Source organism: Amblyomma americanum, chromosome 2 (assembly GCF_052857255.1).
Source record: "Amblyomma americanum isolate KBUSLIRL-KWMA chromosome 2, ASM5285725v1, whole genome shotgun sequence".
NCBI lineage: Eukaryota > Metazoa > Arthropoda > Arachnida > Ixodida > Ixodidae > Amblyomma > Amblyomma americanum.
This window is the reverse complement of record NC_135498.1, coordinates 124051214-124072248: the sequence shown is the minus strand read 5'-3', so window position 1 is coordinate 124072248 and position 21035 is coordinate 124051214. Positions and strand designations below refer to the sequence as shown.

General features: G+C 47.6%; 1 protein-coding gene across 1 annotated transcript in view; it reads left to right on the top strand.

Moving 5' to 3' along the window:
- The window catches only part of LOC144120055 (solute carrier family 22 member 7-like), a 60982-nt gene extending 58723 nt beyond the window's left edge, over window positions 1–2259 (top strand). Inside the window, exon 4 of the mRNA XM_077652526.1 lies at window positions 2108–2259. Coding sequence (XP_077508652.1) covers window positions 2108–2259 — 152 coding nt within the window. The remainder of the gene's footprint in view (window positions 1–2107) is intronic.
- The last annotated feature ends 18776 nt before the right edge of the window (window positions 2260–21035 follow it).

Below are 21035 nucleotides of genomic sequence, written 5' to 3'. Positions count from 1 at the left end.
TAACATTTTCAAAAGCCCCCATCAGGTTCAGGGCAAAAACAGCCCTGTCTACCTTATTCCTGAAGGGGGGGGGGGGGAGGGGGGGGTCGATGACTTTCCTCTTGATTTGAGCAGCACGTTCTGCGCTGATAGATGTGGCCGGAAGCTGAACATCGAGGGCGGCAGTAGCTCCTGCTGTTTCCAAGTAATTGGAGAGCCTTTGCCTCACTGCCGCCTCCATGAACTTACCGGTGCAGGGACGTGAGAGATACTGGTCTCAAATTTTTCTCTGTTTATATTTTTTACCCGCCTTGTAGATGAACGCCGCTACGGATGTTTTTCCAGTCGTTCGGCAACTCTCCCATGTCCTAGCATTCCTTGATGTACTGCGAAATATTTTCTAGTCGTGGATCGTTGAGGTTGACCAGAAGGCCGATTGTTATCTTTTCGTCTCCCGATGCTGTCCCTCGCCTCATCTTCATAAGTGCGGCTTTGATTTCTTCGGCGGAAAGTTTTGCGCCCAACTGTGAGTTTTCATCGGTGTAAGTCCTGGCATCCTCATCATCATCTACTGTCGTAAACAAATATCTTGCTTTGAGTTTCTCGGCGAGATGTTCCTCCGTTTCTTTAAAATTGTGGAGTGCCCTCCTGAAATTTCTGCTCTGTTCGCCTTTGGTTTTATTAGGCTCAATGAGGCACCTGAGGAAGCACTAGGTACCGTTCATGCTGAGTGTATCCTGCAGCGAAAACGCATTCAGATATACAGTTGGTTTTTTGCTAGAGACCACGCGTACTCCTCCGCCTTTTTGGTTAGCTGGGAAATTCTAATATTGAGGTTACGGTTGTGTTTTTGTTGTTTTTCATTCTCTTAGATGTCTCCTGGCTTCCCGCAAGTGTAAGAGGTAGTTTTATACTGCTGGTGTGCCGTTGGTGGTCTGCAATTTGTGCGTAAAGCGATTTTTTGGTTTCAATCAGCATTTTCGCGCAAGTTTCATAGGTTGTCGCGTCGACACCCAGTGCCGGAGCTTCCACTTCCCTGAACATTGTCCAATCGGCTAGGAAAGCCTCTCTGCTCCTTTTCTGCATTTTATTTTATTCTAATGTGATTTGTAGGATGCAGTGGTCACTGTCCATAGTTAATTTTGTATTGTGCCATTCTTAATTTTTTGCGTTCCGGACTAGCGAGAGCTCCGGGCACGTGCATCGGGAGTCGCTATTCCCTATTCTAGTCGGGTACAGCGGGTCGTAAGGGTAGTCACTGCCGCGTCGGATCTGGCTGCGGCTAATTTCCTGCCTATTACGTCCTGTTTATGATATCCCCACTGGTAGCTGTGCGCCATAAAGTCTCCTACCACCAATAAACGCGATGCGCTCGTTAATTGCGTCGCCTTGTGAAAGACTTTTTCGAACGTGGCTTTGCGTTAGTGTGGTCTTTTGAAGATATTCGAAACGAGCGCAGCTTTGCAGGACCATTTGTTTGGTAGGAGTTGGATAAAAATGCACTCTATTTCTTCTCTCAAATCAAAATCTATCCTTACTGTCGTGCATTCTTTATGCACGAGGTATACTGACTCATGAACAAATTAATAGGTTGATTGTCAGGATATCTGGCAAGCACGGTGGTCTTTTCGAGAAAGAAACCGTTCGCCTGGTTCAGGCGCTCATCGCGAGTCGCGTGGTGTATGTTGTATCGTGTATGTAAGCGGAGTGCGACGCGGCCCGGCGTTCTAGGTTAGCCGAGTGCGGCACGTGTCCGTGTTCTCGGTCTGCGGCACGCATGCTCGGAACTTGTGTGCCCTTTACCCTTGCGGATATAAAACGAACCCGAATAAATACCACATTTGAGTTCTTGTGTGGAACTGGTCCCGACTGTCACTCTGGCGACAGAACTAACGATACATATGCCGCGCCCAACCTGAAGCTGAGGAAGAGCGACCGTGGTGAGAGTGTTCGTGGTAAAGAGGCCGCATGGAGCCTGTGAAGACGCCGGAGCTGCTCCACTTCACCGACGAAATCAGTGCCCAGTGGCAACTTTGCAAGCAAAAGTTCGAACTCTTCTTGGTTGCTTCCGAGCCTGACGGAAAGCCTTCTTAGGACGTTGTGATGATAGCTCTCCTGCTAAGTGTAGCAATCGACGATGCATTGGAAATTTACAACTTCACGTTTGGTGGCGACGAGAGCCGGAAAAGGTATGCAACTCTCATCGCCAAGTTCGACAGCTACTGCGTAGAGCACCTGAATGAAGTTATTAAACGCTACCTGCTCAAGATGAGCCTGTAGAAGAGATTGTCAGAGAACTGTCCGCCGCGGTGGCTCAGTGGCTAAGGCGCTCGGCTGCTGACCCGATAGACGCGGGTTCGATCCCGGCCGATGGAGGCGAAATTCTAGAGGCCTGTGTTCTGTGCGATGTCAGTGCACATTTAAGAATCCCACGTGGTCGATATTTCCGGAGCCCTTCACCAATTTGTCAAAGAACTCAGGAAGATGTCCCGCTCCTGCAATTTTGGCACTATGGCCTTGTCGTTCATACGTGATCAAATATTTTCTTTTGGAACAAAATGATAAAGTAAGGCAGAAGATGCTGAAGGATAACAAGATGACCGTGGCTAAACCGGAAGAAATGTGCAGTGCCGCGGGAATGACATAATAATAATAATAATAATAATTGGTTTTTTGGGGAAAAGAAATGGCGCAGTATCTGTCTCATATATCGTTGGACACCTGAACCGCGTCGTAAGGGAAGGGGGAAAGTAGGGAGTAAAAGAAGGAAGAGCTGCCGTAGTGGAAGGCTCCGGGATAATTACGACCACCTGGAGATCTTTAACGTGTTCTGACATCGCGCAGCACACGGGCGCCTTAGCGTTTTTCCCCCATAAAAACGCAGCCGCCGTGGTCGGGTTTGAACCCGGAAACTCCGGACCAGTAATTGAGCGCCGTAACCACTGAGCAACCGCTGCGGGAGGAAATGACCCCCGCGCAAAACGAAATCTGGTCTCGAGAGCACAGATGGATCGACGCCGTCAAAAAGCAGCAGCAGCAGTATGACGAGCAACCTGAGACGTTCAAGTGCCGCAGGTGTGGACGTATGCATGGTCTGCAAAGTTTTCCTGCATTTGGCAAATTTTGCAGCAAGTATCAAGGGCAGAATCATTTTGCTGCATGTTTCAACATGAAAGAGCAAATAAAGGAAGTCAGGAGCAGCGAAGACTGCGAAGCAGAATTTAGTAATATTGATGTACGCGTCAACAGCATTGGAAGAGTGCGTGACCGTGACTTGGTAGTCTGAGCGAAAGTAGCGGACACGATGCTAACCTTCAGAGTGGACACAGTATCGCAAGGCAACCTGCTGCCGTTTTCCGTCTACAAGAAGCTACAACCGCAGACGCCCTTGACTAAGAACAACAGTATCCTACGGACTTACAGCGGAGGCGTCATCAAGCACCTCGGCGCCCTCACTACCAAGGTTACTGTCGGAAGCAAGGAGGCAGTGATCAATTTCTTGGTCGTGAAGAAGGACCGACAGGCCATACTTAAAGCGCAAGCGAGCGAAATACTGGAACGGTTCTCATGCAACGTAAACGACGTGGGAATGAGCAGCAGTGAGCAAGTGGTTCAACAGTTTTGACAACTTTCTCTGGGACTGTATGTATTCAGCGGCCATACCGTATGGTACTTCGCGATGACGCTGTGGCAGTCGACCAGGCCGCCCACCGTGTGCCCCTTTCCTTGCGGGAGCCTCGGCGTGGAGACCTTGGCCGCTTGGTCAAAGCCGGCATTATAGCCAAGCAAGATTAGCCGACTGAGCTGGTCAGCTCTCTGGTGATTGTTAAAAAAAAGGATGGTAAACTGTGAATGTTCATGGACCTCCCAAAAATTAACGATATTCTAGAGCGCGAGCGTTACTAGATGCCGCAGCGGGAAGACATTGAATCGGAACTATCGGGAGAGCGTTTCTGCACGCGCCTTGACCTGACTTCTGGGTTTTACTAGACTCCGCTGCATGATGAAACATAAAAATATGCTCGTTCGCGACTCCTTTTCGTCGCTACCGATTCCTGCGGCTCCCCTTCGGTGTAGCATCCACCCCAGAAGTGTTTCAGAAGACTCTTAGCGAAATCTTTGAGACGCTGCCAGGAGTAAGAGTGTACGTTGATGATGCCATCATGTGAGGGGCACAAGACAAGAGAACCATGAGATGCTGCAGCTTTCGGTGCTGCAAGCAGCACCGAAAGCTGGCCTAACATTTTCTGCACAGAAATGGAGCATTTGCATGCGGAACATACTTAATCTTGACGACATTATTTCAGAAGACGGCATACGCCCGAACCCCCCACTGGTAAACTAGTTGCTGAGTATGCCACCGCGGGCTGACAAACAAGCAGTGCAGCGTATGATCAGCGTTAACCATTTTGCGAAATTCTTACCATCACTTACAGACCGAACGCGACTTCTTCGAGACTTGGGAAAGAAAGATTGCATCTTTGAAAGGACTGAAAACCACGCTAAAGAATAAAAACTGATTTGCGACAGTCTCAGCACAAATCCTGTACTGGCGATCTTCGATCCTGAAAGGATTACGAAGATAACATCCGATGCTTCTCCAACTATATTAGGCGCTGCTGTTTGGCAACGTAACGAGGGGGTTTGGAAACCCATTGCTCATGCCTCGCGGGTCCTATCCGAAACGCAGCAAAGATAATCGCAGATATAAAAAGGGGCTATGGCTGTCGTCGTAGGGTGCGAAAAGTTCCATCAACATGTACACGGACGCAATGTTGTCCTAGAGACAGACCATTGACCCTCAATTGCTATCTCCGAAAAGCCATTTGGAGAGCTGCCGCCCAGATTGCAGCGATTTTTTCTTCGTTTGCTCAGATACCACTATCAGCTGCAGTTGTCGCAGGAAAATGCTTGGTTGCCGCTGACATGCTCTCTCGAGCGTCCGTCGAAAACCCAGACTACGGCAAAACCTACGACGACATGGAAGTTCACGCTGTATGTGTTCTTTCATCACTTGTCAGCGAAGCAACTTCCAAGCGTTCGGGAGAAGAAACTAACAAGGACGGCTACTTTAGACAAGTCGTCCACTGCTTGCAAATCAATAGCCCAGCCCATAGAACGCTAAAGCCCTTTGAACGTGAACTAGTTGTAGTTTAGATGTGTGTCGCTTAAAGGATGCAAGGCCATAATACCGTCAAGCATGCGACAGGAGCTGCTTCGAAGAATTCACGAAGGCTACTTTTAATTAATCAATGTAAACCTCGAGCGCGTAAGTTGCTGTTTTGGCCTGGACATAATGCGCACATTGAAACCGTCATTAAAAGACGCGAAGTTTGTCAGTAGTACGCATTTCGACAAAAAAGTGAGTCACTCATGTATTGCGCAGTGCCGGACCATGCATGGTACCGAGTCGGTGTAGACTTTTCAGTAGGTTGGAAAATCGTACCTTCGTGTGTTTGATGCGTTATCCAACTTCCCAGAAGTAGACCTTTTACGGGACAGGACGGCCACATTTGTGAGAACACTCAGCGCAGTGTTTGCAAGGTATGCATGACCAATTGCAGTCTGCACAGACAGTAGATCATAATTTGGGAGCCATGAGTCTGCATTGCTCGCGAAGAATTACGATTTATACACATCGCGTCCAGCCCCGCGGTTTCCTCGCTCAAATGGCCTCGCAGAGAAAGGCGCCCAGATAGTAAAGAGATTTTTAAAAAAGACGTCCGAGAAGAATGATGATTTCTGGCCTGGATTGCTCAGTTAAAGGAGCAGTCCGCTAGGAGACGGCCAGTCACCTGGAAAGTCACTTCAGGGGCGGCGACTTCGAACACCGCTCCCGGACTTGAACGAAGTTCCAAGCAAGTCGGTAAGAAAGCATAAACAGTACCGATACACAATGCGTCGTCTTCCTCGGCCCCAAGAAGGCCTGGGGGTTAGAGTACGAGGAGGCTGTTGTTACCAAAAGCCAGAGTTCATAAAGCAACTCATATAAGGCTGGCACCGAATATGGTCGTGTTTGCGACGCAACCGACACATCAAGGCGACAGCTGAGTCATTCAGAATTGCACCTATTGATGACAACATGTCGGATGACGGCTGCGAGAACGAGATACCCTGCCAGGTCCAACCATGTGCTCAAACGCAACCCCAACTACAGCCTCGACACGGACACCAATGCCGAGAAGATCCCAGCGCGAAAGAAGAGCACCGCAGCGTTTGGGATATGGTGACGACTTTGTGCAGGTGCTGTGATGGAACTCGAACCATCAAACTGTGTGAACATTTATTTTCATGGCTCAACTGTTTTATGAAATGAGTGATTTCGGTACGTCATTTCAAAGAAAGAGAGGTGAATCACGTATGTAAGCCGCATGCGACCCAGTCCGGCGTTCTAGGTTAGCCGAGTGCGACGCGTGCTCGCGTGCTCTGTCTGCGGCGCGCATCCTCGAAACTTTTGTACCCTTTCCCCTTGTGGGTATAAAACGAGCAAGAGTAAACGCCACGTCGGCGTTCTTGTGCGTAACTGGTCCCGACTGTCACTCTGGCGACACAACTCACGATACATATGCCGCGCCCTACCTCTAGCTCAGGAAGAGCGGCCGCGGGAATATCGACGCGATGATTCTGGCCGCAGTTAAAAAGGCGCTAGGACTCCCTGCCAAACGTCTACGGGGCGCCTTCTCCTAGCTGGTCTCTACAGCTCGATGGAGGAGCTGATTGAAGCCCACCGATGGAGCGAAAATGCCAAGCTGTCGGTGACCAGCGCCACCAGACGCCCTACGGGACCTCAGTCTCGCGGTGCTGCCCCCAACTGAACGCAGAGTCGACATCCCGGAGGCATGGAAAAAACGTTGGCAGTTAAGCCGCTCCCCCAAAATATGAATAGGGAGTATGTTCAGGGAAGGCGTGAAGTCAGGGCACAATTCATTCAAAATTACTACGGGATTAGAAATGCATTTACAGGAGTGGATGCAGCGGGTCCAACATAGGGGGGAATCTGCACCATTGCGGTGGGGCATGAAGGAAAACAGGTGAACGGGCGCTTGGTAAAAACTAGCGACGCGCTAATGTTGGAGGAAGTGGCCAATGCACTGTCCGTCACCCACTCCGACGCAGCGTACTTAATATCGGACGTGCAACAGGCCTGTCGAAATTACGTGCGGGCTAGGATAGCACCATTCGCCTCTAGCATACGTTTGGGAGTTGAGACCAATTAGGATTCGGGGACTAGTAAAAAACATATAGTAAGGGCGCCCGGTCACCAGGGGTTTGAGGGGAACAGGGCGCTCAAGCGGCTGCCCGCACATTCTTTCCCCCAGGTTCTACTCAATACCCCGGTTCTGTCGCGGCAATCATACAGTCGCGCTAATGTCTTACGCGGATATTACAAACCATCTGCTCTTCTGCAGGATGGTACCCCTGGGACCCGCTAAGGATCCCGACAGAACCGAGGAGTGCCACCTTAGGCGGTTCCAAACCGAATCTTTCTTAAATCCCACCATACTAAAACACTAAAACTCGTGGACCCTACATTCACTGCCAGGCGTAAATTCTGAGGCAGTATGCTGATCTATACCACATGGTGTGGGCCGGCCACTACAGTACATATATAGCCGTCATAAGTCAGCCATCTAGGGAGGGCTGGGAGGCAGCCCTGTCCAGCTCGGATCTGGAGGCCCAGCGGGAATGGTCCAGAGAGCACGGGCAGCAGCTGAGGCCAATGACATCGAGGAATAAGGACTTCCACCCAGCGAAACTACCATCCCCACCACCCGTTCTCAATTTAATACAGTGCAACAATAGATGTTTTCTCCTCCTCCTCCAGCTGACGTAGCAGAATTCTAGACAAACACAAAAGGAAAGCAGGGCCGAATCAATTAACTGAATGCAGTCATGTAACCGCATGATGTTGCCGCCCTATTAAGGGTTCCGATTAGGTTTGTTGTGGCACATGTTCCACTGCACTTTCCATCCACCCTCCATGTATGGTGCTGTCGAAGATGCATACTTAATCTCGTCCTGACATACTTCACTAGGAGGGTCTTTTCTGCCTGAGCATTGTGTGTCTCACGCAAACCTAAATCCACTTTTATGGACTTGCACAAGGCATTCAGAGTACTGGCAAATGGAGCTTTGAGCACCATAATTTCTCTCCACTTGTGCAAATGTCTTGAAGAACTCGGGACATTCTATAAGGACACTAATCTGTGCTTGGCTTGGATGTAAGAGGTCCTGAGAATTTTTCACATAGTCTTTGAGCTGAATAAGACTGGCACAATGATTTGTAACATTTCTAGCAAGGGTGGTTTTCCAGTCGCTACAGCTGCCAATGCACTTCATGAGAGACTTGACTAGGGATCCTCCTAGGTAAGCAAGAATGCCACACTCTGCAGGCGCGAGAGATCACAGAAACAGTTTTTCCAGCTCAACAAACTAGTGCTTTTGTTCTTTACGTCTTTGAATAGTCGAATCAAGGAGATCAGCCAGAAGCAAGGTGTCATCAGCCCCATAGCCTGAATTCCTAGGTGTGTGCATCGACTGGCCTACAGAACCAGATTTAGTGCACACTTAATGTCATAAGCACTAGGAAGCGGTTTCTTGAGTCTCAGCACATGGAGCATGTTTTCAAGAGTCCTGCATGAGTCTGCTAAGAAGCACATACTTGTATTCTTAGTTGTCTGAGAGGTCTCGCCAAAGGCGCATGGCAGCTGTGGTGGATGCCAAAAGGCCAGCTTGTGAAGGCTTCCAATGTGCCGTTGATCCGTTATTCATTAGGCGGAAAGTTTTCCACGCCAGTTCTCAAAACGCGATTGCCACTTTCTGCTTTGAAGGGTCTTTGAAACACTCTAAGTGAGATCTAAAAACAAAGTACAGTCAAGTGAAGGACCGTATTCTTCACAATGGTGTCATATGCTGACCTTCCTGCGAAATATTAAGCAATACCTAGCCTTCACCTCGCCTTCAAGACACCAACCGTAAGCACGCAAGCATGGTTGGCAACTTGCGCAGCAGATTCTGCCATTGTAGTGCTCCCATAAAAGCAATCGAGCGACGGCAATCGTGGCCAAATCCTTGGGTAATTTCCAACTTATCTATGAAGAGCACACAATCTTTTTCAATGTAGTGCAGTACATCAAATACCACGAACGCAAGGCAAAATTTTGATATTTTGAGCACTCAGGAGACTACCCATACCGGAACACATCGCAGTGGAGTGGCAGGGTCCTGTACACTCATGACACCCACAGCTATGTGTTCTGTTTGGTCGACTGTGGGGTGTAGAGGCATGCTTGTGTGCACTACTTTAATCTGATTCGCTTCCAATGGGGTCAGAAACTAAGATTTACTTCGACGTTGGCAAGAAAAAACACATCTTTGGAGGCTTTCGGTATTTCGGGATGGCTGCAATAAAGCGTTCTGTCAATGTGTTGACACTACTTTCAATAAATGAAGAAATTCTTTACAATACGACAATGAGCATCTCTACTCACTGAGCAAAACATCTGAAAACCAACTAGGAGGTATTGTAATATCTGTTGCGTTTTAACAGCTCAAAGCTGTACCAAAGAATTTTGGATTTCTCGCCGACTGTGTATAATTAACGGCGTTGGAAAGCAGTAATTTAAAATGTTTTCAGTCCTGCAAAACATTGCTCAGCAGCGGGATAAGTTAACAGCTGAGTCACCGCAGATGCGACTGTAATTGAGTATCTACCAGAATTTCGGTGTCTTAACTTATGTGCCAGATGACACTGAACAGATCAGACAGCACAGAATGCAGTCCGCCAGAAAATATTTGTTTAGTTCCAGACACTGCACTTCGGTCAGACAACGGACGAAACAGAAAGAAAAATGGCACTATACTTAGTGCGCTAAGTAGGTGACTGTCTGCTCTTAGAGTAAAATACGATATTCGTGTTTTGCTTTTCTGATCGTAGTATCATTCAAATAAGGGCATCTAATGTGTATAAAAGATAAGCGACAGTCCTTAGAAAAGGAGTGGAAGCTCCTAGAGAAGCTAATACAGTAGGTGCAGGCAGAGAGGTAGGCGCCCAGAAAAGATCATGAAGTTTATGTGGATAATAATGTGGCCACATATAGCACAGGTTAAGGTTAAATTGAAGTTTGTAGGAGTGGCTTCGTCCTTCTATGGACATCGCCATAATAATGGTAATTAAACTTTCTTCGTAGTCTATTAAACCAGAGCAGCTCACATTTTTCAACTTCTACAAAGCAACCAAAGCATTGCTGTGAATGTGTACATTGCAACCTTCTCTGCAGACATTTCATATAAATTAGGCAGTGTTGTACTGAAGACATGATCACATTTTTAAGCTTACCTCGACGAGCAAAACGTGTGAGAGCTGCATCGAACCTTGGGCTTTTTAAGCTACCATGTCTTTGTTGCTCTTAACTTGTTTCTTAAATATGTGCCTGAAAACAATTACAACAGGCGCTTCAAGAACAAAAAGCAGCGTAATCATACGGGCACTTATTTGTGACAAAAGTTGCAAATAGGAGCATGACGAGCATTAAGAGTAAAGAGCTCTTTCTACCTGTTGTAAGGTTATCACATTAGGACAGCTACAACCACACTAGTCAAGAAAAATAAAAAATACTGGGATGCTATTTCTTATAGTCTTCATATGTATGCTAATTACCTGATGTATACAAAAAGTGTTCTTATATTTTGACTTTAGCTTTACAATTTTTTTTTGTGCCAAACCGTGTCGCACAGGAGAACGGTGCATAAATAGCCAGATTTGAAAATACATTGCTGTGGCCACAGCGCTCAAGCAACAGCAAACAAACACGCTCTGATGTGGAAATTTATTTTCCATACCTCTGTCAAGTAGTGATTGAACCACCGCGCAAAAAATGAAGCGGAGCCAGTGTAATGTTAGTGCACTCGCCTGAGAACTGCGATCAGCAATGGCGGGTGTTAACTGTTGCATTTTGCCCTTGGTGTTCGGAGCACGGGGCCAGCATTTCAAAAAGCTAATGAGAACAGTACGCCCACCCTCTTTCTCGTCATGCCCAAATTTCTTAATCTGCCGACGTCCCACTGCAAATGCGCGATCACCGAAGCAGCAATACAGCCACGAAATTCTTGCCTCCATTGTAGTAATCGTTCCCAGTTCGACGATAATGATCATTTGTTATGGCGCAAGGGCTCCTGGGGTCAAAGAGCGCAATGGCACAAACTGTTATTGTGTTCTCGAGGTAAGATTCAGTACCCATTTCTCAAGCATATTACCCTAATGAAGCCGAGCGCCAGGCAAGGGAAAAGTTTTTGCCCATTGTATCACCGGTGGGTACCACGCGCCACTGGGGATCGAACCCCGCTCATCCCGCATGCGAGAAGGATGTTCGAAATAGTAGGCTACCGCTGCGGTACGATACGGTACCCAATCTAACTACTAGGCTGATCCCGTCTAAACATACATGCTCGCATTCTACTGTTGCCGTGACGCAGCGCTCCATTATTAATTGTTAAATTATATTAAGCTTGAAGTGCAGTACATCAAACTTGACAAGCCTTGCAGGTAAGAAAAGATTTAAAGGTACCGTGCCCAGAGAACACATGCGAGAAGCAGCACTGGGTTCCCAGCTGTCTCGCTTTATAAACCTGTGCCAGTCATATTTTTCTCCTCTTCGGGGCAGTGGTTAAACGAAACATCGGTGCGCCCTTCCTGCAGTGGTTCGAGCATTGCGGAACGCAGCACCCGGGCATTGCTGCGACATAATATTCCTGGCGCACTTAGTGCTCTAACCGACACTTCATAGCAGTCCCTATCGACGATGAACAGCGATAAACATGATAGGACTGCAAGACGACAGCGCTTGCCTACTGCTTAGTGGGATGAGTAGTTAGAAAGATGGCGCAACGTCTTCCTGTAACCATGCCAACACGTGCGCTCTCAACATAACCTTTGGTGGGCAGCATATGTCTTGGCAAAGCCCAAGGGGGCGCGACATGTAGGCTTCTTAACACAGTCATTGCTCGAGCGCCATCTGTGGGGGCAGCCGCCTGCAGGAGTTCATAGGGGTTTTCTGATGGACGCTGCATGCCGGTGCCACTATGCCACCTAAAGTAAGTAAAATGAAGGAGATAAAAGACCGGCGTCACGTGGGTTTCTCGAAACAATGCTGACGCCGCCTTTTCCACTGAACGGGAGCCCTAAAGCCATCGTTTTAAAACGTAACCTCTTCATGAGCACCACATTTCAGATCACCGATATCACAGTGCGGCATGGACAGGTCACTTGTGGCAATGTTTTTCTTATTTCGTGAGAGGCATATTGTTTTTGGTGAAAAAGATGTAGACCATGCGTGCGTTTGTGAAACCTCCAACTCCTCCTCCTCCCTCCTATACCTCTCGCGAACAGGGGAATCCTCTGGGCCCGGATGGTGACTTATCCGGAGTACCCTCCGGTCGGTCCACCTGCGGTAAAATGCGTCTCCCGCCCACGAGCTTCCTCCTACCCCCGACCTCCATCCCCGAGAAGCCTCCGCCCATTTAGTAGCACATGAAGCAGCGGAGCGATAAAGTGACAGTGGAATAAAATTTAAAAACACATTGGAAAGGTGGTCTGTGTCAAAGCGACACTAAGTACGTACAACCAGTATTACTAACCCAAATTTATGGCATCACGCACTATGATCATCTGTGTATTTTTTTATATAGTGCGTACTTTTCTGCTGACAGCCGATAGAAGACATCCGTCATAAATATTAAGAATATTAATATTAAGACGGTATTAAGACGACAAAGTAAACTTTTTTTGGCGACGCTCTTTACATTTATATTGGAAGCGTTACCCTAAATAGAAAATTTTGAATGTATTTCACGGCAATATGTAAGCAAATTAGATGCACGCAAAAAAACATCCACTTTCTTTTACGTTGCACTGACCAAAAACATTTCTAAGGAGGAGAAAATTATCAAGTGAACAATATAGGTTTTTAACAAACTACCATTATCTTTTTCTTATCGCTCTGTTTCGAACAAGTTGTTTTCGAAGCAGGCGTTTTGAGACAAAAAATGCCAAATGGCTTCGGCCTCGCAAACCTCCAGATTTTGCTTCATGAAAGATCTTGATATGAAAAATAGGCGTCTTTCGAGGGCCTGCGTAAGCAATGTATCGTGGCTCGTCTGCACCCCAGCCATGTTGAGTCGCTTGTTGCGCTGACTCTATAAGGCTTAATTCTGCCTCCTCGCTTCTGCAGTTGATCAAAGAATTTGTTCGCGTAAAAGTGGCGCGTCTATTGTCTCTTCTACAGAGCCCTCAATATCTGCCACCCTATTTGTCTCCAGCTCTCCGACATGTCATTAAAGCGCAAGTTTCTGAAGCAAGGCACCAAGTTAGGAGCAGAGCGATAGTCCAAAGAAACGCAGCTTTCAGAGCATATATGCTCTGTGCAGCGTGATATAAGCTTGCCTTTGTCTCGAAAGCACTTGACTCTAAGCAGGTCTGTAAGAAAATTCTCATGCAAAAATTCTCTCGGTAGTAAATCTGCCTTTTGCTGCCGGGCAGACACCGTGCAGTATAGCCACAAGGAGGCAAAAAATTCCATTTTTACTGCAAACAAAAAATTGATGATAACGTAGCTCTGTTAGGCCTGGATATGCGTAGCAAAAGCGCGGTGACATCTGGTTCAGAAGATCTAATATATGAAACCCGTGCATTCACTAGATGCGCCTTTATTCGTGTTTATACCTTGAGCCGTCGTGGTGGAGTGGTAGCACCTGCGCCTCAAACGCCAATGGCCCTGGTTCGATTCCGAACTTCGACGCAGGGTTTTTTTTTGAGCGTGTGCGTGCGGAGGTTTCAGTGGCTGCCGCCACCCACCATGTGGTTGGTCGCGTGGAGCGGAGCAGTTGCCGGCGCCGTGGCTGATCACGTGGTTCTTCACGCGGTTGGTCACGTGACTAGTCAATTGACTGGTCACGTGGTGCGGTGCTTGGCGGAACTGCGAGTTCGTAGCCAATGTAGCCTTCGCTGCAAAATTTGCCGAGTTCTCCTCTGTATCCCTTTATTGAAAGTGCACAGTGTGCAGCCAGTTAGCTCACGACTACACAGCGCGCGCTCCTCTAATTCGTTGAAGCATCGCAACAGACAGCGTTGTTCATCGGCCAAACAAGAAAGACTATACGGAAACTACATGGACGGACACCGCAGTCACGTCCTTGATTTCTCGGGAATCCTTGTTGCACTTCTTTCTGTTCGCAACTCTCATGGACGGTGTTACCGACAAGTGACCGCCTCCGACACCGTATGATCCCGGCGAATGCCTTCCAGCTTGGTCCGGCGTATGTTGCCCCAATTCTGTTTTGTCAGGCCAGCTGCGCCGCCCGTGTGGCGTGTTGTTGTCTTGGAATGCTTGCTTTACTTATCCCACAAGGGTCACAACAAAGCACAAGATATAGTGAGCTGAAATTATTAAAGCATGAGCATTTTCTGCCAGTCGCAGCGCTTGACCTGTGCGGTGTTAAGCAAGATTATCGGCTTATATTCCCTCTAAAGTGTACCTCAACAATGAATAGTTAAAATCCGTACTAACGTCTGTGACCAAGTCAATGACGGTTTTCAATGCGCTTGAAAGCCGTGATGATTTCTTATGGACCCCCACTGTACAGCAATGATTCCGACTAGCATAAATTTTATTCACCTTCAACGAAACACTATTGTTTAGCTACCACTTCCCGGGAACAGGTACAGGTTGAAAAGTGAAAAACATTTCTATACTGCATGATCTAGTCTTTTCTACGCTAGTAATCAGCAGTTGCGTGATTCGAGGCTAAATTTGGAGGACGTTCCGATATTTACAGAGAAGAAGAGTTGCCTTCGTAGCCAGTGGCGGCTCCTACAGCTTATGATACATCCTGGAAGCCGTTTACGGCTTCTCTGACAAGCCAGAGCTAATTTGTTCGTCCTGCTCATTTCATACTTATTCAGACATTTACGTCAGTCTTGTTCGCTGTTTAAGTTGATCAGAGTAGTTGCCCACTGGCTTTTTCCCTATAGAACCGATCGCGGCTGAAATGCGCACTGCTGACCAGCAGTGGTATTTGTGCTTCCTTATTGTGCCCATGTCACGTTTATTTGTGTTGTGCTTGTCCAGACAGCCTGATGCCACAGCGCATATATCGAAGGTGGATCAGGGGCTTAGCACCTGCGAGGTCGGCACAAAGGGATACGTGCGCACTTTGCACAAGACTGAAATGCTGGAGTTCACCAGTACCATGAGATCGGACAAGCGCTTAACTTGTGTTAGCCTTCCGATTTGCTTTCCGCACGCACCAACCGTTTTTCCCCGCTGCCTTTCTTCTCGCTGTTCAAGCCGCATCGGAATGTGTCGCACCTGCTGCTGCACGTTGCAGCCCAGTACTTCGCCTACCACAGTCACGGCTGCTTTGTGCGCTTTAGAGCGCTGCTGAGATCTCGTCACAAAGAGTGCTTGTGCGATGAGACACGCTAAGCCGCGCGTTTTTTTTTCAAGCCACGTGTGTGTGTGTGTGTGTGTGTGTGTGTGTGTGTGTGTGTGTGTGTGTGTGTGTGTGTGTGTGTGTGTGTGTGTGTGTGTGTGTGTGTGTGTTCGCGTGTGCATATGTGCGTGTACGTCCGTGCGTCCGTGCGTGCGTGCGACAGTGCATGCGTGTGTGCGTGCGCGCGCGCGCGCGCGTGTGTGTGTGTGTTTCAATCTGAATATTTAACATAAGGCATACCCTAGTTGCACAAATGCAGTTCATGATCTTTTGTAGCCAACGAAGTAGGAGGTGAAAGCTGTTTACCCTACGATTTCTCCATTTTAAGGGTGGTTAACAGTTACGAATTACCGTACTGCAACTGTTGTCCACGTCACACCGACCGCGTACAAAACCACTTGCATCGGAAATGGTGCTTTTCTGCCTTGTGGTAAAAAAAATTTTTTTGTTCATCGAAAGAAATGAAAAGGTAGCTGGATCACTAACGCTGAATCAACAGCTGCACAACGTTATTACCACGCGCTTTGCTCACAGCCTCCACTCGATAGTAAATGGAAGTTGGGCAGGTGCTCTCTATAATCACAAACTGAACAAGGGAAGGGAAAGCCTCAGGGCACTTCCCAATATTTCGACAGGAGGACTTGTCTTCGCCTGGGCAAAGCATTCATCGTTGGCAGGGTTTAAATAGCGTCTTCATGACGACAGGGAAGGTCGATGAGGGGGAAGAGGCTGTAACGTGGGAAGGGTGAATCTTGTCCACTCGGTGTTTTCTGCGCTAAGCGCCATGGCTGAGCGTCAGTTCTGCCAATTTGGTGCGACCTTAGCATCCTCACCGTAAAAATTTTTTTTAAAAGACGAATATGTCTGCGTCACATTGAAGTGTTGATCAATGCTTATTTCTCCTATTGAATATGTAATTCTTGCGCGAGGTAATATGTGGTTGGCGTGAATGCTTACGGAGGCAGTGGCAAGCATACAGGAGCATGATTTTTGAACCAATGGGTGCATCATTTTTCAAATGATGTCGCACTCATTGCGGGATCAAACCCGCACCTCCAACTCGCCTACACAAAAAATATCTCGTCATTGTAATAACCTTATTAATGCTAAGTTTCTGAAGTGTACAAAGCTTTACTCTTCACTGTGTTTGTTACAAATTTTTCAACAGTGCATTGATACAGGTGAATGTCCTGACGACTGGTGAGTTGGGAAGGTGGTTTCACTTCATAAATCCGGTAGTACCGCTCCCCATAAAACTACCGCCCAATATCACATACCAGTGTCCCATGCAAAATCTTCTAGCACATTCTTTACTACAAAATTTTCCACTTTCTGGATTCAAGTTCGGTTTTTTCAAACGCACAACACGGCTTCCGAAAAACATTGTCTTGTGAAACGCAACTAATTACCTTTACGCATAAGCTCCACCTAATCCTTGACCGACGCTCCGTTGCCAATAGCATTTTCTTAGATTTTTCCAAGGCATTCGACAAACATTGCCACAAAATACTACTCTTAAATTTAGCGCAACTTAACCTTGACCCCAAAATTATTATGTGGCTAGAACACTTCCTTTGTCATCGTTCTCAGTTTGTATCTTGTAACGTTCATACTTAATCTTCTAGCGCGGTCAACTGTGGAGTGCCTCAAGGCTCGGTTTTAGGTCCCCTTCTTTTCTTAATCTACATTAATGACTTATCGCAGCAGGTTACTTCTAACATGTATCTATTTGCCGATGACTGTGTTGTGCTCGGAGAAATTACTAGTGACCAGGATGTCAACACATTACCAACTGATCTCAACGCTATTTTAGATTGGTGCAATCACTGGCTCATGTCACTTAATATCAATAAATGTAAAGTCTTGCGCGTATTCTGTAGAGATTCAAGTCCAGCTGCTTAACTTCTTAATAACACTATCGTTGAGTCAGTAACATCTTACCGCTACCTTGGCGTACATATTACGTCAGATCTAACATGGTCCCTTCATATTAACCATATAATATCTAAAGCCAATCGAATGCTCACATACCTGCTGCGTAATTTTTCTTCTGTCCCAGTATCACTTAAATTGCTCCTTTACAAAACATTAGTCCGCCCTAAACTTGAGTATGCCTCCTCTGTATGGGACCCGAGCTGTGCTAAGCTAACTCACTCGGACTTGTTCAGAATAGCTCTACTCGACTCATTCTTCATAACTACAATCGGACTGCCACTATCTCTAATATGAAACAAACCTTAAGTCTAGCGTCACTGGCCTCTCGCCGCTCTAATTCTCGCCTTTCTCTTTTTCACAAAATATACATCCATAATACCCACCTGCGCAATGAATTAATCTCTAATCCGTCCTATCATTCTGCCGGCGTTGACCACTCTCGCAGGATTGGAACCGCCTTCCCGGACAAATCGCCGGCATTGAAGACCATCACCACTTAAAATTGCACTAGCTAACATTATTCAATTAATGGCCTAATCAACTTGTATTTTTTATTTTTGTTGCGTTGCTTGCTTTTGTTTAATGTGTTATCATTTTAATCACTCCCCTCTGTAATGCCAAACGGCCCTGAGGGTATTAATAAATGAAAATGAAATGAAATACTATGTTAAAACATGTACCCCAGCACTGCCTTTTCAGCGCTTAGGACAGTGGTTCGAGTCTGCTTCTTTGCTCATTTTTTTTTTACCTAGCGTTCACAACTCAAAAATTATTTACGTTTCCACCTGTCGATAAGTTCTTTTCTCGGTAGAACTTTGAGGCACTTTTGAGCCGGAAACACTCTTTAAACCCATCTCTCAAGATATATTTTTCCCCTCTCTCTTTTTTCGGCCCCTGCAATTATTTTCACGAAAACTAATTAGTCCTCTGTGGATGTGCTTTACCTTTTAGGTTGCATTTTGAAATATTTCGGGGGAAAAATTTGCGGTTTAAAAACCTTTCACGCCATCTCGGAAAGCAAAACCGGAAATTGCTGCAATGCACCGTTACGCATGCGCAGAATACAAGGTCGCACGTGGGTGAATGTCCGATGAGGAGAGGCTTCTACCTATAGTATCACTAGTTGGCTCCGGGCGAGACTGGAGATCGATCCCCGAAACTCCCGCATGGGAGGTGGATGCTCAAACCAATAGACAACGCTTTTTTTTGCAACATTGACTATTACAAGCGCTTACGCACACGAACCATCTATGCAGAGATTATATACACAGAAGCCAACCATTGGCTGCGCTGCGGTTCTTATATTGCTTGTAGTCAGATGAAAGGTACGCCCGCCCAAATGTTTAACTGCCGTGATTTTGCATCACTAACTACACCTTGTAAAATGGTTCTCTCGGTTAAACCGCTGGCATATTCAGCCTGTAATTTGACGCTTGTGGCGGCATTTCGCGGTCTATTTTTGTTTATATATTATGCATGAGTGGAGTACTTGCCTGATTCGATCAAAATTACAAGATATCCACATCGTCTGAACCTACGAAGAGCCAAAAGAAGCGGCACACGCAGAAATGATTCTGATCCAACTCGCTTCTTCCTCACGGTAAACTAGCTCTCCTCTCATGCTAGACGAGTCGTTTACCGAGAGTAAGCGCGATTCCGGCACCAGAACCATTGCTACGTATTCCCCTTGTTTCGACTCTTCGCTACATTCAGACGATGAAAATTAGTAAGAATTTTCATGTAATCAGGCAATTACTGACCGCAAGCATATCGTAATAAATGCCTTCGTTTGACTAACAGCAACCTTACTTGGGCCGCGCGGCCACCGTTACCCAATGTATTGACACTGGCACCGATGCCCTTTTGCGCCAGCGTCCATACCACGGGTCAGCCGCTGAGCGCCGCATCGTTGACAAACAAGTGACCGACAAGCTTAAGCGCTACGTGATCGAGCCTTCGCACAGCCCGTGGGTCCTGTTCAAGAAAAAAAGAGTTCCATCCGGTTCTGCGTAGACTACCACCGTATGAACAAGATTACACTCAAGGACGTTTACCCTCTCCCTCGAATATGCCGGCGACAGCCTGCAAGGCGCTCAGTTTGTTATTGTATTTGCGCTCAGGCTACCGGCAGGTTCTGATAGCAGAGGCCGATCGTCGAAAAGCCGCTTTCGAGACACCCTACGGGTTTATGAATGTATTGTCATGCGCTTCGGCCTCGGCAATGCACTCGCCAAATTTCAGCGCATGATGGACAATCTTCTCCGAGGGCTCAAAGGGCACACATGCCTTCTTACCTGGACTACGTTGTGATCTTTTCTCCGGATTTATCGCCTCACCTTTATTGCCTTGAGACTGTTCTTCGATGCCTGACCGGCACTGGTCTGCCACTTAATTGTAACAAGTGACGCTTCGAAGCTCGGCAGCTCACCATTCACGGACATGTCCTGTCAAAGGATGGCGCTCTCCCGGACCCGGCAATGGTGTGCGCTGAGGCCGTATTTCCGAAGCCCACTTCTGTTAAAGAACTCCACAGCTTCATCGGCCTCTGCTCCTACTAACGCCGCTTCGTCCCCAATTTTGCCCTTATCATCGGCCCCCTGACTAAGCTCCTCTCCAACTACGACATTTCAGCCTGGCCGCCAACCTGTGATGAAGCATTCCCGAAACTTCCTCGCCTACTGACGACTCCGCCAATCCTGCCTCATTTCGGTTCTCGTTCTCCCACGGAAGTCCACACCGATGCCAGCGGCGTCGGCCTCAGTGCAGTGCTCGCTCGGCGCAAGCCTGGCTTTCATGAGTAGGTTGTGGCTTACGCCAGCCGGACCCTAACCAAGGCTGATGCCAACTATTCCGTCAACAAAAAAGACTGCTTAGCCATCCTTTTGGCAATCGTCCAATTTCGCCCCTACTTGTACGTCTCCCTTTTGACGGTGTCACCGATTACTAGGCCCTCTGCTCGTTGTCCTCTTTGAAATATCTCTTCTGTCGACTGGCGCGTTGGGCCCTGCGACTCCAAGAGTACGAAATAAACGTTGTCTGGCGTTCCGGCCGTAAACATGCAGATACTGATGCCCTCTCACGTTCCCCTCTGCCATCTGAGGCAGTGCCTTGTATATGCGCCCTGAATTCTTTGTCCTTTGGCCCCACTGATATCGCTTCTGAGCAACGCAGAGACCCATAGATCGCTTGCCTTTCAGATTTCTTATCCAGCAGATTTCTGCCCCCTCCTTCTCGTGCTCTCCATCGCCAGTCCTACCATTTCGCCATCAGAGCCGAGCTCCTTTAGCACCAAAACTATCTCCCGAATGGTCGCAAGTAGCTGCTTGTCATTCCGACCTATCTGCGCTGTCATTATCTGCCACTACCACGCTGATCAGCAGTGTGCCCCTGCCGGATTCTTCAAGACCTCCACCCGCCTACGACATCGGTGCTGCTGGCGTGGGATGTACCGTTATGTTCGCCTGTTCGCCCAGTCTTGCCCCGAGCGCCAGCGGCGAAAAACCCACCTCGCCGACCCGCAGCCCCTCTACAGCCGCTGCTCTGCCCTTCGAGCGTGTTTGCATTGACTTGGACGGCCCTCTTCTAAGCACATCAACCGGGAACCGGCGAATCATCGTTGCCATCGATCATCT